The 13,219-nt window shown below is 39.5% G+C and overlaps 1 protein-coding gene and 1 long non-coding RNA gene across 5 annotated transcripts in view; one reads left to right on the forward strand and one right to left on the reverse strand.

The window, feature by feature from the left end:
* Positions 1–13,219, reverse strand: part of CABCOCO1 (ciliary associated calcium binding coiled-coil 1) — a 52,422-nt gene that overhangs the window by 28,282 nt on the left and 10,921 nt on the right. For all 4 annotated transcript variants that reach the window (XM_083440109.1, XM_083440110.1, XM_083440112.1 and 1 more), the window contains exons 3-5: positions 12,967–13,136; positions 10,592–10,736; positions 4,294–4,366 (exon numbers count right to left, since the gene is read on the reverse strand). In XM_083440109.1, coding sequence (XP_083296235.1) covers positions 4,294–4,366; positions 10,592–10,736; positions 12,967–13,136 — 388 coding nt within the window. The remainder of the gene's footprint in view (positions 1–4,293; positions 4,367–10,591; positions 10,737–12,966; positions 13,137–13,219) is intronic.
* LOC310677332 lies at positions 4,931–10,419 on the forward strand. Its single transcript, XR_014511083.1, has 3 exons — positions 4,931–5,589; positions 5,960–9,612; positions 9,777–10,419. It is a non-coding gene; the product is annotated as an uncharacterized lncRNA (long non-coding RNA).

Here is a 13,219-nt window from a genome sequence, read left to right on the forward strand (position 1 = left end):
GATTAACAAACCACAAATATTTAACTCTGAATATTTCTTTCGTTTCAAAGAGCGAGCTCATATTAATAGTCTGTGTTCTCATTGTATATATCTTATCTTTTTTTATTGAAATATAAATAATTCCTTAGGTAGAGTTTCATAAATATACAGATGTATATTACAGGGCTAGCCATATGGTAGCAATTTAAATAGTAACACACACTCATTTCCCAGCTGTAGTTATTCAGTGGGTATGACCTCTATTTTCACATTAAATATAACTCATTGCTGGTACAATAATTTTCAGCTAATATGGGAAAATGCCCATTGACTTGCACGTAATTGGATAGCACAATACCAGCTAGCTTACTCTGGAGTCACCCACAGCTGCAGGTAAATATAGCTTAGAAGTGAGACTTTGTTATGAGAACTATGCAGAGATTTCTGATATATAAAGATAAAAAATGTATTTTCTAGTTTGTAAAGATAATGTATATGCTGAAGTGAATATTTCATAACTGTTGTGAATATTAATACAGAACAATGTGTGTATATCAGAAGGGTTTTTTTGAGGGGGGGTGTGAAATTAGGGTGATCCCAAGATGTGGCTTTACTGTAGAATTAGCACAGCTAATGTACACAAGCTTTTTTTTCCCCCACCCTGCAGATGATCTCATCATCAAAATGTCAAAATGTATTTGTTTTTACATTAAATCAGGGTTTACTCTTATCACATATAATCATTTAAGTAAAAATGAACCATTATATTTCCATAGTCTTTGCTGGGGTGGAAACCAGTTAGAATATTTTGGGGGCAGGTAGCTTATTACGTAGGTGTTCCCTGGGAGGTGTTTATCACCACACTCTAATTTTCATTTACTTCCCAACTAAACACAACCTAGCCATATTGCTTCTGTTCGTCCGAACAATGTTAAGTATGCATATTTCCAGCTGCATGCTAGGCACATCAGTCAACAACCCAGTTCAGAAGATCTCAGTTCATACATCGGGATTAAAAAATAATAATGAAGAGTTCTTGCACAAGAAAAAAGTACCAAATGAAGACTTGTTGAAAGCAACACACTGATAATACCCACAACAACCCAGCTTCAGCTTCTAATTTTTCAAACTAACTCCATTTAAGTAAGGCTTTCTAATCAGCCAATTTGGGGAACAACTTTTCCTGTAACAATTTCACATGAACAAGTGATATATTCCAAATGAAATAAAATCAGGGTTGGAGAGAGTCCAAGTATGGTTATACTCAAGACAGAAATAAGTTAATGTAAATAGTTACTATTTTGTGAAGGTAACTCCAGCGTATGATATCGGGTGACTATAAATTTAATGACAGAGCACATGTAATATTATATATAAAAAATTACACACACCCCTTGCAATCTGACTCTATGACATCTCTAAGCCCTGGGCAGAATGCTCTGGAAACTTTTTCTGCTCTTGAGAGTTTGAAAATAAACTCATATCATTGGAACTTGTGCACAGAGGTTTCTGTGGACTGTGTCCAAGGTATGAAATTCCTTCAGAAATCCAGTCAGCTGGGCCGTAAAAGGTTGATTATTCCATCACACTGATTGAAGCAAGAAGGGATAAAACTACATTTACCAACCACATTATTTTTTATTAGGAAATGTTTCAAAGCAAACACCATTCCAATTTTTTTTAAGGCTTGTTCCATTCAAGAACAGCATGAACATGTAACCATCAAGGCTGCATTTGTAAATGTTCCCAAAACTCCCCCCGCCCCAGGCACACAGTAATACATCACCCTAAGTAAAATAAATTAGCTGAGCCCCCCCCAAACAGAAAATAATAAAAGCTTCTATGCAATTAATGTCTTAGCAATGTAAACATTTGTTATGAGATCTGACATATGTTAATGGAAATTGCTTTGCTGAATTTCTGCATTCAGCATTCCTCCATTTGTGCTCTGTGAATAAGTAGGCTAAGCCAATGTTATATTAAATAAGCAAATTCTGTACCTGAGGCAGAAATGAATGCCAAGGCTCGAAGCAACCATTTCCTGGGGTAGAGGCGGAACAGTTATTCTCAGTGTGCAGTGCAATCCTATGCATGTTTACTCAGAAGTAAGTCCCATGGTGTGATTAGGACTACGGCCTACATTTACAATCCACGGGCTCTTTGGATCCCCAGAGGTCTTCTGTATTTACATGCTTAAAATGTCCCAGAAAATGTGAAGATGAACCATTTTGTTCCTGCAGTCAACCTGCCCCGACAATTTATGAGATTGTCAAATGTTAGTCCCCCCTCTCCAAGAACTAGAATTTGGCCCAGAGACAAAAAATATCTGTAGCGATGTTAAATTACACCTGCTTAAAAGATTGTAAGGCACTGGGAGACAGGGGTGTCAGGGAATTCCAGTGAAAATGGAAAAGGAAGTGGAAACTGCTACAGTTGGCGTGTTTGTCTGTGGTCCAGAATGGAAATCAGTCAAATCACTATGACTGGTGTCCATTGTTGTTTTAAGTCCGTAAATGAAATGTCATTAATGACTTTCTTTACGTTGTTTAGAAGTTTCATTTGCATGGAAATGAATGTGAGTTACATGTGTCACATAATTACTTAAGTTATTTAAACGTTCGACTTCCGAGGTACAACTGTACTAATCCAGAGTATTTGTGTTGAGCACTTGGGACAGAAACTGGGAATTCTGCCACCCCACTGTCCTGACTGATCTAATGAAGGTCATCTTGGATTTGATGCTGTAGACCCCCAGAATGCTGGTTCTGGGGACTACAAAATTCATGCTTAGGCCACCTTGTTTATGGGGTGGGGTGAGAGCTCATGACTTCATCACTACCATAACATGCCATCAGCTGAGTACATGTACCAGACCACATTCTTGAATGTGCTTTTCTCATCTGTACAGGATGTTGACAATTTGAAGTGGGGGCTATATTCCCTTGTACAGCTCAGATAATTTCCAGCTGAGGATCAGTATTTTCGTGACTTTATCCATGGGTGTTGAAGCTACTGAAATGGTTTGCCATAGAGGTTAATGGAATCTGATGGATTCCTGAGGATTCTGGAGGATTTTCTGCCTGATATGGCAGGTGTTCCCCTCAAAGCCCTAGCTGCTCTTTAGTAAAATTAGCCAAATAAGAGACACCGTCCAGATTGGATTTCGGGTCCCCGCCCGCAAAAAAACCCCCACTGGATTTATTTCTATGACAAATTATTTCTATAAAGCATTCCCTGCTAAACGATTAAAGAAACTTGACTGTTACTGGACAAATGCTACCTGTTGCTAGCTAAATGCCAAGTTATACCTTCTCGCAAGAGTTTGACATTCATAGTCTGACAGTTTTCTTTTGCAATGGCTTTTTTTTCTCGTTAGACAAACTGAATTATGATGGTTAGCACTCAGCAGGGTAGTAGTGACATTTATTATTTGCCCGCTCCCTTTAAAGCTGCCTTCTCATTGGCTAAAAAATAGTTCAAGCCATAATTTTTAGGAAGAGATCATTTTAAAAGTCTCTGTGGGGGAGGGGGAATCATGTGTTTCACATATTTAAAGTATATGCAGCTTTATCATTTAAAAATAGAAGTGCGGTCCAAAGGTGTGATATGTGAACAGGACAGACCCATGTATGCAGTTGGAGATCTCTTTGCAATTTCTGTCATATCAGTTCCCGCTGCCAAAGCTATTAGCTGCACTTAAGAAATGGATTGCCTCCTCAGCAGTGGGAGCACCTGTGGCAGAAAAGGCAAGCTGTGCAAATTCTACTTTCCCATTTCGATTGTGGTCAGTCTTGTGACTAACCACACTAAGGCAGTGATCAAACTGCTGAAATGAACAGACAAAAGATGTGGGTAACTGAAAGGGATATGGACAGACAAGGGTGGAAGAGTGGCACATCAGGAATAGTGAGGAATTAGAAATTAACCACTATTATTATTGACCCCCTTCCACATGCTGATTTATCCATGAAAACAGTCACATACACATTAGCTTTAAACCTCTACAGAGCAGCCCTCAGCCATAAGCTGTATCTAAAATTCCATACATCTCCCTTATAAATGATGTCAATGAAGATATTATTGACAAGACAGCAAGAAGTCTAGCCAACAATGGCGTATTTAGTCTTCTAAATTTCAAATTTCTGAGGAGACAGGCATTACTGCATTTCTCTTTTATTCTTTCATCTGCAATTCTATGCTGTTAACACTTGAGCTATTGTGACACAAAGTTGCTTTGAGCTATAGAAAACAGATGCCAGCGAACATGCATTAAAACATTCCACTTAATCAGTTCCAGTCATACAAATTACTTACCTCATCTCCCAACACAATTTCTTCCCTGGGAGTGTAGAAAAGAAATTCATATAGTGTATAATGTTGGAATATGCTGGAAGACAAGAACATTGACACTTCATTATGCGGGGGATGGGGAATCCATTTAGAAAATATATTTTGGGAGGAAACTAGGGCCATTTTGATTCACAAGGAAAGCATTGCCCTAGCAAGACTGTACTCTTCTAGCTAGAATTTTGGGAAGTATATCAGGTTTCCCCCCCTTACATTTCCATTGTCCCACCATATTCCTGCTTTACAAAATTTTTGTGGGGCAGGTTCTGTCTTTGATTTGTAAAGATGTGTGTGGGTTTTAAAAAAAAAATAGATTTCTTATGGTTTTTGTAATTGGCTTTACTGCATATGCTGTGCTGTACGTTGCTCTGGGTCACTTCCGTAAGTAAAACAACTAAACAACAACAGCAGCAGCAACAACAACAACAATGAATATCAGAACTCAAGATAGGACATATTTCCAACTTTATTTAGATAGATTCTTCTATACAAACCTAACAAGGAGATCAAAGAATGTATCAAAGGTCATAGTCTCCAATATACTGAAATTTGGAATGTTAGCACAAGTGTTATTTTAAATTAATTCTGATGCTGAGAGACACACCTCACTTTCAAACATTATTTTTTTTTTAGTCTTTGCTGTTTTTCTCGGTGATCAAGTGGTACAAATTGTCTTTTTCTATTATAGCCCATCTGTTTGTGGGTAGGGGACTTATTCTGGTGAGATCACAATGCTAAGAAAAGGTGACTCACGGCCATAGCAACATGAAAACATTATGACATCAGAGAGTGTGAAAATAGTTGCAGCAGATGCATGGCCAGAAGACTCACTTGGACGTACTGATGGAAGCAATGCAGTCAGCAGCAGTCACAGTGCGTTTCTGCAATCCTTATCACTGCTCTCTCTGGATGATATAACACAACACCACCTGTGAATGCTTTCCCTCAAGCACGACTTAAAGAAAAGTTTGATGGGCAAACTTTTCAATAGTGTGCATCAATAGCGGGCATCAGGGACACTGCAGTGTAGTTGGAAATAGCTCGTACCTCTAAGTCAGAGAATGGAACGTACAGCAGAGTTCTAAAGAAACAGTTCCTATTTATCTACTTGCACTTGGATGTGCTTTCGAACTGCTAGGTTGGCAGCAGCTGGGACAGAGCAACGGGAGCTCACCCCGTCACGGGGATTTGAACCGCCGACCTTCTGATCGGCAAGTCCTAGGCTCTGTGGTTTAACCCACAGCGCCACCCGTGTCCCAAAAGGTAGGATAGAACTGCTTTATTTTTTTATTATGTTTTATTTATTATTATAACAAGAACTTCCATGTATATATATTAAAATCCCTCATGAACTCCTGGTCCTAGTTTTTTGTTTTTTGAAAATTACTGCTACAGAAATACTTTATACCTTGGCCATGTCTCTCAGACCGAAGACATGCTCATTTGTGTAACTGAATACACCCTTTTGGATTCAGGGAGGTGAGGGCAATGTATATGCGTAGGCCAAATTATTACTGTCCTGGTTCTCAAGGAGCTTCATTGAGCCACATTTCTATCAAATTATGTAGCTTGGACAACATACGTATTTCTCCTCCAAAACAGTACAAAATTTCCTTTCCTTTCTTTTTTTAAGGGACACAATGGAATACACTTGGCATTCCTTTCTGCCGTTACTGATGGTTAGACTTTTGGCACGACAAGACAAATGATTACACATGTGAATGAAGTTACAGGGTAGGGCTTTTTATGACACCTTGCAAGGATCTGAAAGTGATTAATGCCAACATATTTCCCCAGCTTAACTGTTTCCTGAAAGAAAATGTCAAGAGATATGTTGATGCTTGCTTGCCTGCCTCCGGAGACAAGATGAAAAAAGGTGGGGGAAAGAAAAACACTGTCATCTTTTAGCAGACGTGAAGGCATCATCAGAGCTTCTGTGTGGATTGTGCCTCTATATTCAGGCATCTCTCCTTGTTTTTATTACAGTTCTCAGATGTTTATAACAAAGCTTCCTCCAGGGGGAAAAAAAGGTTTTAAGAGCTGAAGCACCAAATACTCATTTTGAGGAAGGAAAAATACCTTAGCTCCATCACTGAAAATATATACAGAAATACAGCCTTTGTATCCAGCATCCCTGGCAGCTGTTGATGACTTAAGTGTCCTGGCAGAACCCACTGTTGACCTTAAACTCATTTCTGACATTCTGTTCAGCATTAGGGACTCCATTCTAACAGCACATTATTACCCCAATGCAGAAGCAGGCCAGGCCACTGTAGGAAATTAAAATGATGGGCCCCAGACCAGGAATTCTGTGATTCTATGCCACCTCTGCAGCTCTAACAGTAAGGTAGCTATGACCTGTTTTAACCTTCCTGAGCACAAATGCAATGAGAAGGAACAGGAAGGTTAAAACAGGCCATAGCCACCTTACTGTTAGAGCTGCAGAGGTGGAATAGAATCATAGAGTTGTAGAGTTGGAAGGGGGCAGAGGGTCATCTAGTCCAACCCCCTGCAGTACAGGAATCTCCACTTAAGCATCCGTGTCAGGCCCAGAACAGGTGCTACTCCACTGCTCTGGTGATCCAGATGCAACTTCTAGTAAAGGAAGGCATGCTGTCTTTCAAGAGACATCCAATCCCAAGCCAGTTCAGGGACTGGCCTGGGATCATTTTCCTGCAGTTTTTTGTTGTTGTTACATTTTTTATTGCTTTTACATTTTCAAAAGAAATTTCCAATATCAATACTAATTTTCAATCCCTCCCTCCCCCCGTTGACTTCCATCAGTTTCCATTTCTAGTTTATTACCTCAAATGATACATTCTGCTGTTTGTATATGGGATAATTTTCCTGCAGTTTGGACAGCAAGCAAGCAGCAAACAAGCAACAAATGGAAGGATGCAAAGTGAGAGAGCTGGTGGGAGTGGTCCACCCCTTTTCTCCCTCAGGAAGTAGCTCTTGACCAGTTTTCCTGACTGGAAAAATGCATGTATCAAGTCTGCTGTTGTACGCAGTTCCCCGTTTCATTCTTCTTTTACAATTCCAAACAGCTTTCACCCTAATATTTATGTTAGGCATTTATGTTCTGTTGGTTTGTTTTTCAAATTGCTAGTTTCGATGTCCGTTTATATCAAACACATTTATTTTGCCAGTATTGTTGTGGCAATGTTTGATTATGTTTCATGTTATGTTTTCATTTTTTTATGGCTTGTAAAATGTCATAAACTGTGCTTTAACAGGTTGTGAGCCACTTTGTGTGAAGGAAACTGCGAAAGGTGGCCTACATATAAATAAAACATGACAGCTGATTGGAGGCTTTGTGCTCAAAAGCAGCATACCTCCAAATACCTGGGAGAGGTTGTTGCCTTTGCATGTGACGTTCCTGGGAGCATTTGTCTTTCAGAGAATGACAGAACTGCTGAGTTGGAAGGGAGCCAGGGAATCATCTAGTCCAACCCCCCTGAAATGCAGGAATCTTAACATGACAGATGGCCACCCAACCTCTGCTTAAAAACCTCCAAGGAAGGAGAGTTCACCACCTCTCATGGGAGTCTGTTCCACTGTTGAACAACTCCTACTATCAAAAAGTTCACCCTGATATTTAGCCAGAATCTACTTTCTCATAACTTGAAGTCATTGGTTTGGGTCCTAGAGGAGAAAACAAGGTTGCTCCATCCTACATGTGACAGCCCTTTAGAGATTTGAAGATGGCTTCTGTTTTTCCCTTTCAGTCTCCTCTTTACCAGGCTAAACATAATTTCATCAACCATTCCTCATAAAATTTGCTTTCCAGATCCTGTATAATCTTGCTTGCCCTCCTCTGCACACATTCCAGTTTGTCAATATCCTTTTTAGTGGTGCCCAGAACCAGACACAGTACTCTAGTTGCAGTTTGACCGAGGCGGAATAGAGTGGGACTATTGCAGTTGTGATCCAGCCAGACATTTATTTTGTATTTGCATTAGTTGCCCTGCACCAATGCTAGTATACCTCTGAATAGATGCTTCTTGGGAGAAACTGAACACTTTGTTAATTGCAACTGTTAATGACATTTGATTTCACAAAAGAGGACTGCAACCCCAAGTGGGCAAGTAAAAAATAAAAAGGGACACCCCCCCACCTGAAAATATTAATTTAAGACACATGCAAATATAATTAAAAAGCCAATCAATTAAAAAAAACAACCTGATGATTAACATGTTTTTTAACAAAAAGTGCAAATGTAACAATAAAAGAAAACAAAGAATCAAAAATGTAATAAGCTGAACAAAATGTAACAACAAAAATGTAACAACAAAAATGTAATAAACTGATTAAGATTACACCACTCTCCCACCTAGAAATATACTTTGCCCCTTCTGTGCTCTTCCAAAGAAAAAAAATCTGATGCTGCCACTACTTGTACTATAAGAATTAATGCCTGAGTTCCCAATCTTTACTCTTTAGTTGTGAACCTCCCAGAAGCTCAGAGTTGATTCAGGGAGGTTTACTACTACAAAGGTTGGGTATCTCCATCTATCCAATGCACGAAATAAGTAAAACTGTACACACTCTTGTCTCCTTGTCCCTGTCTCCTCTTCTTTGTCATCCTTAAACATAGACTGAATTAAAAATGTGTAAAGTCCCCCCATGTTTTGTTGGCCAGAAACTGTGGCAAGAATCTGCATAAGAGGTATTAACTAGATGGCGATCCCAGAAGTCTCTTAGTAGATTTCATTTAGTTTAAGATGAACTTTACAAATAGCTTGCTTATTGACTTTTGCCTTCTGGTGAGATTGCTGTCTATTATCTCACAAAAATATTGAGGGGGAGTGTTATATTCACTGTAATATTAACCTTGATAGAGCTAACTTGTAGTTTTTTACTTTCTCCACTCTGCCCTCTTCAGGTAATTACTGTATTTCCTCTTAGCTCAGTATTTTCTGACCAGTATCTGCCAGTGTGGTTAGATATTTGTTCACCAACTTTATTCCTATCTCTGGAAGAGCAAAGAAAGACTTTGAAGGAACCTGGGTCAAACTAATATTGTTAATACTGCTTACTAGCGTGGCAAGATGAACATACAGTGGAGATATTTTTGAAGCTTCAAACATTTATATTGGGGTTCACAGGCAGGGAAGTCATGCCTGACCTAAAGTCAAGCATTTTGTTTTGAACTGAAGTGGGAACACATCATCTGGGAAATGCTGAAATGTAGACGCCAAAACTGAACTTCAGACAGCTCACCGTGATTCAAGATATTGGACATTGCTACTAATCAACATGAGTAAGGATATAAACAGTGGCGTAGTGTGGGAGGTGCAGGGGGGGCCGGCCGCAACATCGGGGGGGGGGGGCGCTTGCACTCGCAGCTCTCTGAGTGCTAAAATCCACATGTTAGGGGGCGCAAATTACTTGCCTTGCCCCGGGTGCTGACAACCCACGCTACGCCACTGGATATAAATATCAGAGAGAAATTGTATGTGAGGTTCTTCCCATCAAGACCTCCTTGACTTTGTGCTTTTTTGTCACTGTTATATGCACCCATATCATATTTTGTTATCCTGTGAATTTGATATTTTGAAGTAAATTAGTTTTTATTTTTAAAAGGACCTCTTTTTCCCCATTTAACTTGGTTTTATATTTTAATGGCTGTATGATACCTATCAGGACCCTCAGAAAATACAGATGTATGTCACACAAGTAACCCAAAACATGGTTTATTAGCTGATGTGGTGTGAGGGCTTTTTATTATAAATTACTATTATTATTATTATTATTATTATTACTACATTTCTTTTATATACCACCTTTCCTCTAAGGAGCTGAAGGTAGCATGGATGGCTCTCCCCCTCCCCATTTTATCAACACAACAATACTGTGGTGTAGGTTATGCCACGACAACCCTGTGAGGTAGGTTGTGCTGCAAAACTAACTGGCCCAAGGTTGCTCACTGAACTACATGGTTGAGAGTCTATTTGAACCCTGGTCCCCCAAGTCCTAATCCAACACCACTCTGCTTCTCTTATCTATAAGAAGCTATACTTATTCATAAGAGGCATCTATGACATCTGAACACTGCATGCATTTGGTACGGTGCATCACAGAGTGCTTCTTAACAATAATAATAACAATAACAATAAGAATAATAAATTTTATTTATATCCCGCCCTCCCCAGCCAAAGCTGGGCTCAGGGCGGCTAACAACAATAAAACAGTACAAAAGTACAGCACAAACAACACTCTAAAATCATTCATTATAAAATTAATGAACATGTAAGATAAATACCTGATCTTCAAATAATTGATTATGGCTTTGGCTTGCTCTACTGTGAAGAACTCAAAGCCACCGCTTTTCTCCGAGTTACGTCGCCCAATTCCAGCCATTGCATTTCTGAGTTCTTGGATGTTATCTTCCAGTGTCATATGCTGAGCTGCAATGCATACCAGAAAAAACCACACAACCCACCCTCATTTTTAACACTTTGAAGGTTTTAAATCAAGTGTGGAAAATAAGATCTGACAACTAGTTATTAGCTGGAAAGGCATTATGTCGCAAATCTTTTACGTACAAACAACTAGATAATTCAGCTAGATTTCACCCAGATCTCATGGCTTTCAAAGCTCAATGTATTTGCCACATTAAGAAATAAATTGCACAAGCCATTCTCCAGGCATAATCACTCCTAAATTCACTTGATTGGTGTTCAAGAGATGAATCAGATACTGAACTAAGAGAAGGCAAAAAAAATAACCAAGGCAAAATCAGATAATGGCCATTTTCTTCAGGATATTAAAGTGGGGATGAATGAATTGTCCTGTAAGAATGCACTCTAGTTCGAACTATCAAAGACAGTGAACAATACTGCTATCCCAGAGCATAGTCTTTGATGGAGGTCATATACATCTAAAAATAAATAAATAACTATGCCAGCCCCAAATAGCATGGAATTCCTTGTTAATGTAAACGAGGTGGTTGATTCAGAAAAGCAATTATGAGGCAGCCACCTCTGGAAGAACATCAGGAAGAACCAACTGGGAAAATATTCCCACAAAAGGACAGATTGTACCTTTGGACTGAGTCTACTGAAAAGAATGTCAAGCTCTTTTTCAGAGAACTGTTTCATATTGCAAACAGATCTGAAAAGCTTTGGCTTTCAAATACTCCCATGTCAAGATTAGATTTTATGCACAAAGGTGGCTATAAAAAAGGAGAGAGGAGGAAGCAAAGAAATGTGGGGTGGGGGGTGTTTCTGTGTACAAGGGGAAGTTGAAAAAAAATGAAGGAGGTGGCAGGGAAAAGGGGGAAAAGGTAATCATGGTATGTGCAAGGGGGGGGGTTCAGAATGAAATGAGAAGGTATGGAAATGGGGGATAATCTGTGTGCAAATGAGAGTTGAGAAAAATATGAAGAGTGGTGGAGGAAAAAAGGGAGTAAATGTGAAAATACGGGTGCAAAGGAGGTTCCAAAAAAAGTGGGGAGTAGGTGGCATGGAAATAGGGTTGAGTTTGAAACCTGGGACATGAAAGGGTCTGAAGAATAGGAAAGGATGGTGGCTTCATAACTGGGCAGAACGTGGAAAGGAAGCTTGGTAGTTGCACTGTGTGGCAAGAGGAAGATGCAGAAGGTCATCATGGGAATGGTTTGTGCTCAAGGTGGATTACACAAAAGCAGGAGCACATGGACACGGATGAAAGCGAAAATGTGGGCAAAGCAGTGACTTCAGAAATTGAGTTGGGAGGGTGAAAAGTGAATAGTTGCATGAGGTGGGAATGGGAAGCTCCAGGGGTTAATGTGAACAGAATGACAGGGGAGTTGGTGATTGGAGCAAGCAGGGGTGCAGTCACACACACACACACACAGGTCTAAAAGTGCAGCAAGTTTACAATATGATGATCATGGTCGTTATCTGGTTTACATATACAGTGGTGCCTCGCAAGACGAAAAGAATCCGTTCCGCGAGTCTCTTCGTCTTGCGGTTTTTTCGTCTTGCGAAGCAAGCCCATTAACGGATTAGCGGTATTAGCGGCTATTAGCAGCTATTAAAGGCTTAAGGGATTAGCGGATTAGCTGCTAAAAGGCTATTAGCAGCTTAGTGCCTTAGAAAAAGGGGGTGGGGAGCAGAAAAAAAACCCCAGGAATCGCAAGACATTTTCGTCTTGCGAAGCAAGCCCATAGAGAAATCCGTCCTGCGAAGCACCTCCAAAACGGAAAACCCTTTCGTCTAGCGGGTTTTCCGTCTTGCGAGGCATTCGTCTTGCGGGGCACCACTGTAAATTAATTCTTTTTTCAGATCCTTTCAAATAAATTAATTACAAAATACATCAACTGTATTTGATTAGTGAGAAACTGTGCAGAAGGCTTCAGACAACATGAAACCATGGTCAGGCCTACACAGTATGTCACTGCCTTTAACTCTGCAATTTCTGGATTCCATGCATCTTTTCAATTTACTAAGCAAAATAACAATGGCTAGTGAGTTGTATCAAAAATAAACTTACTACCTGCTGAAACTTGGGATGCTCAAAAATAATGCTTTTGCAACTCATTCTTGCTCAAAAACAAAACAGGGTTGAGAAAACAACTACTTCTAACAAAAAGTAAATTAATTTATTAAAGTGCTCAAACGGAAAACCCAAAATGCAAAATACAACAAAACTTACTCTCAATGTTATTAATCAGCATATTTAACAGAGTCAGGAGTCCTCCAATTTGCACAGGTGTGAAGTCTAATGCTTTAGCCCACCAAAATCCAGAGACATAATAATCCAGTAATGCAGCTTGTTTCAAAGATGTCAAAGGTTCTTTCAGATTTAGGAACATTTCCATATAACTGCAATTAAAAATTGTGATTATCCAAAACTGGAGCATTAAGACTAAGCTAGAACATGTAGCTACAACAATCTTGCTTCCCAT

The sequence above is a fragment of the Podarcis tiliguerta genome (genome assembly GCF_965153285.1).
Source record: "Podarcis tiliguerta genome assembly, chromosome: 5".
In the NCBI taxonomy this organism is placed as follows: domain Eukaryota; kingdom Metazoa; phylum Chordata; class Lepidosauria; order Squamata; family Lacertidae; genus Podarcis; species Podarcis tiliguerta.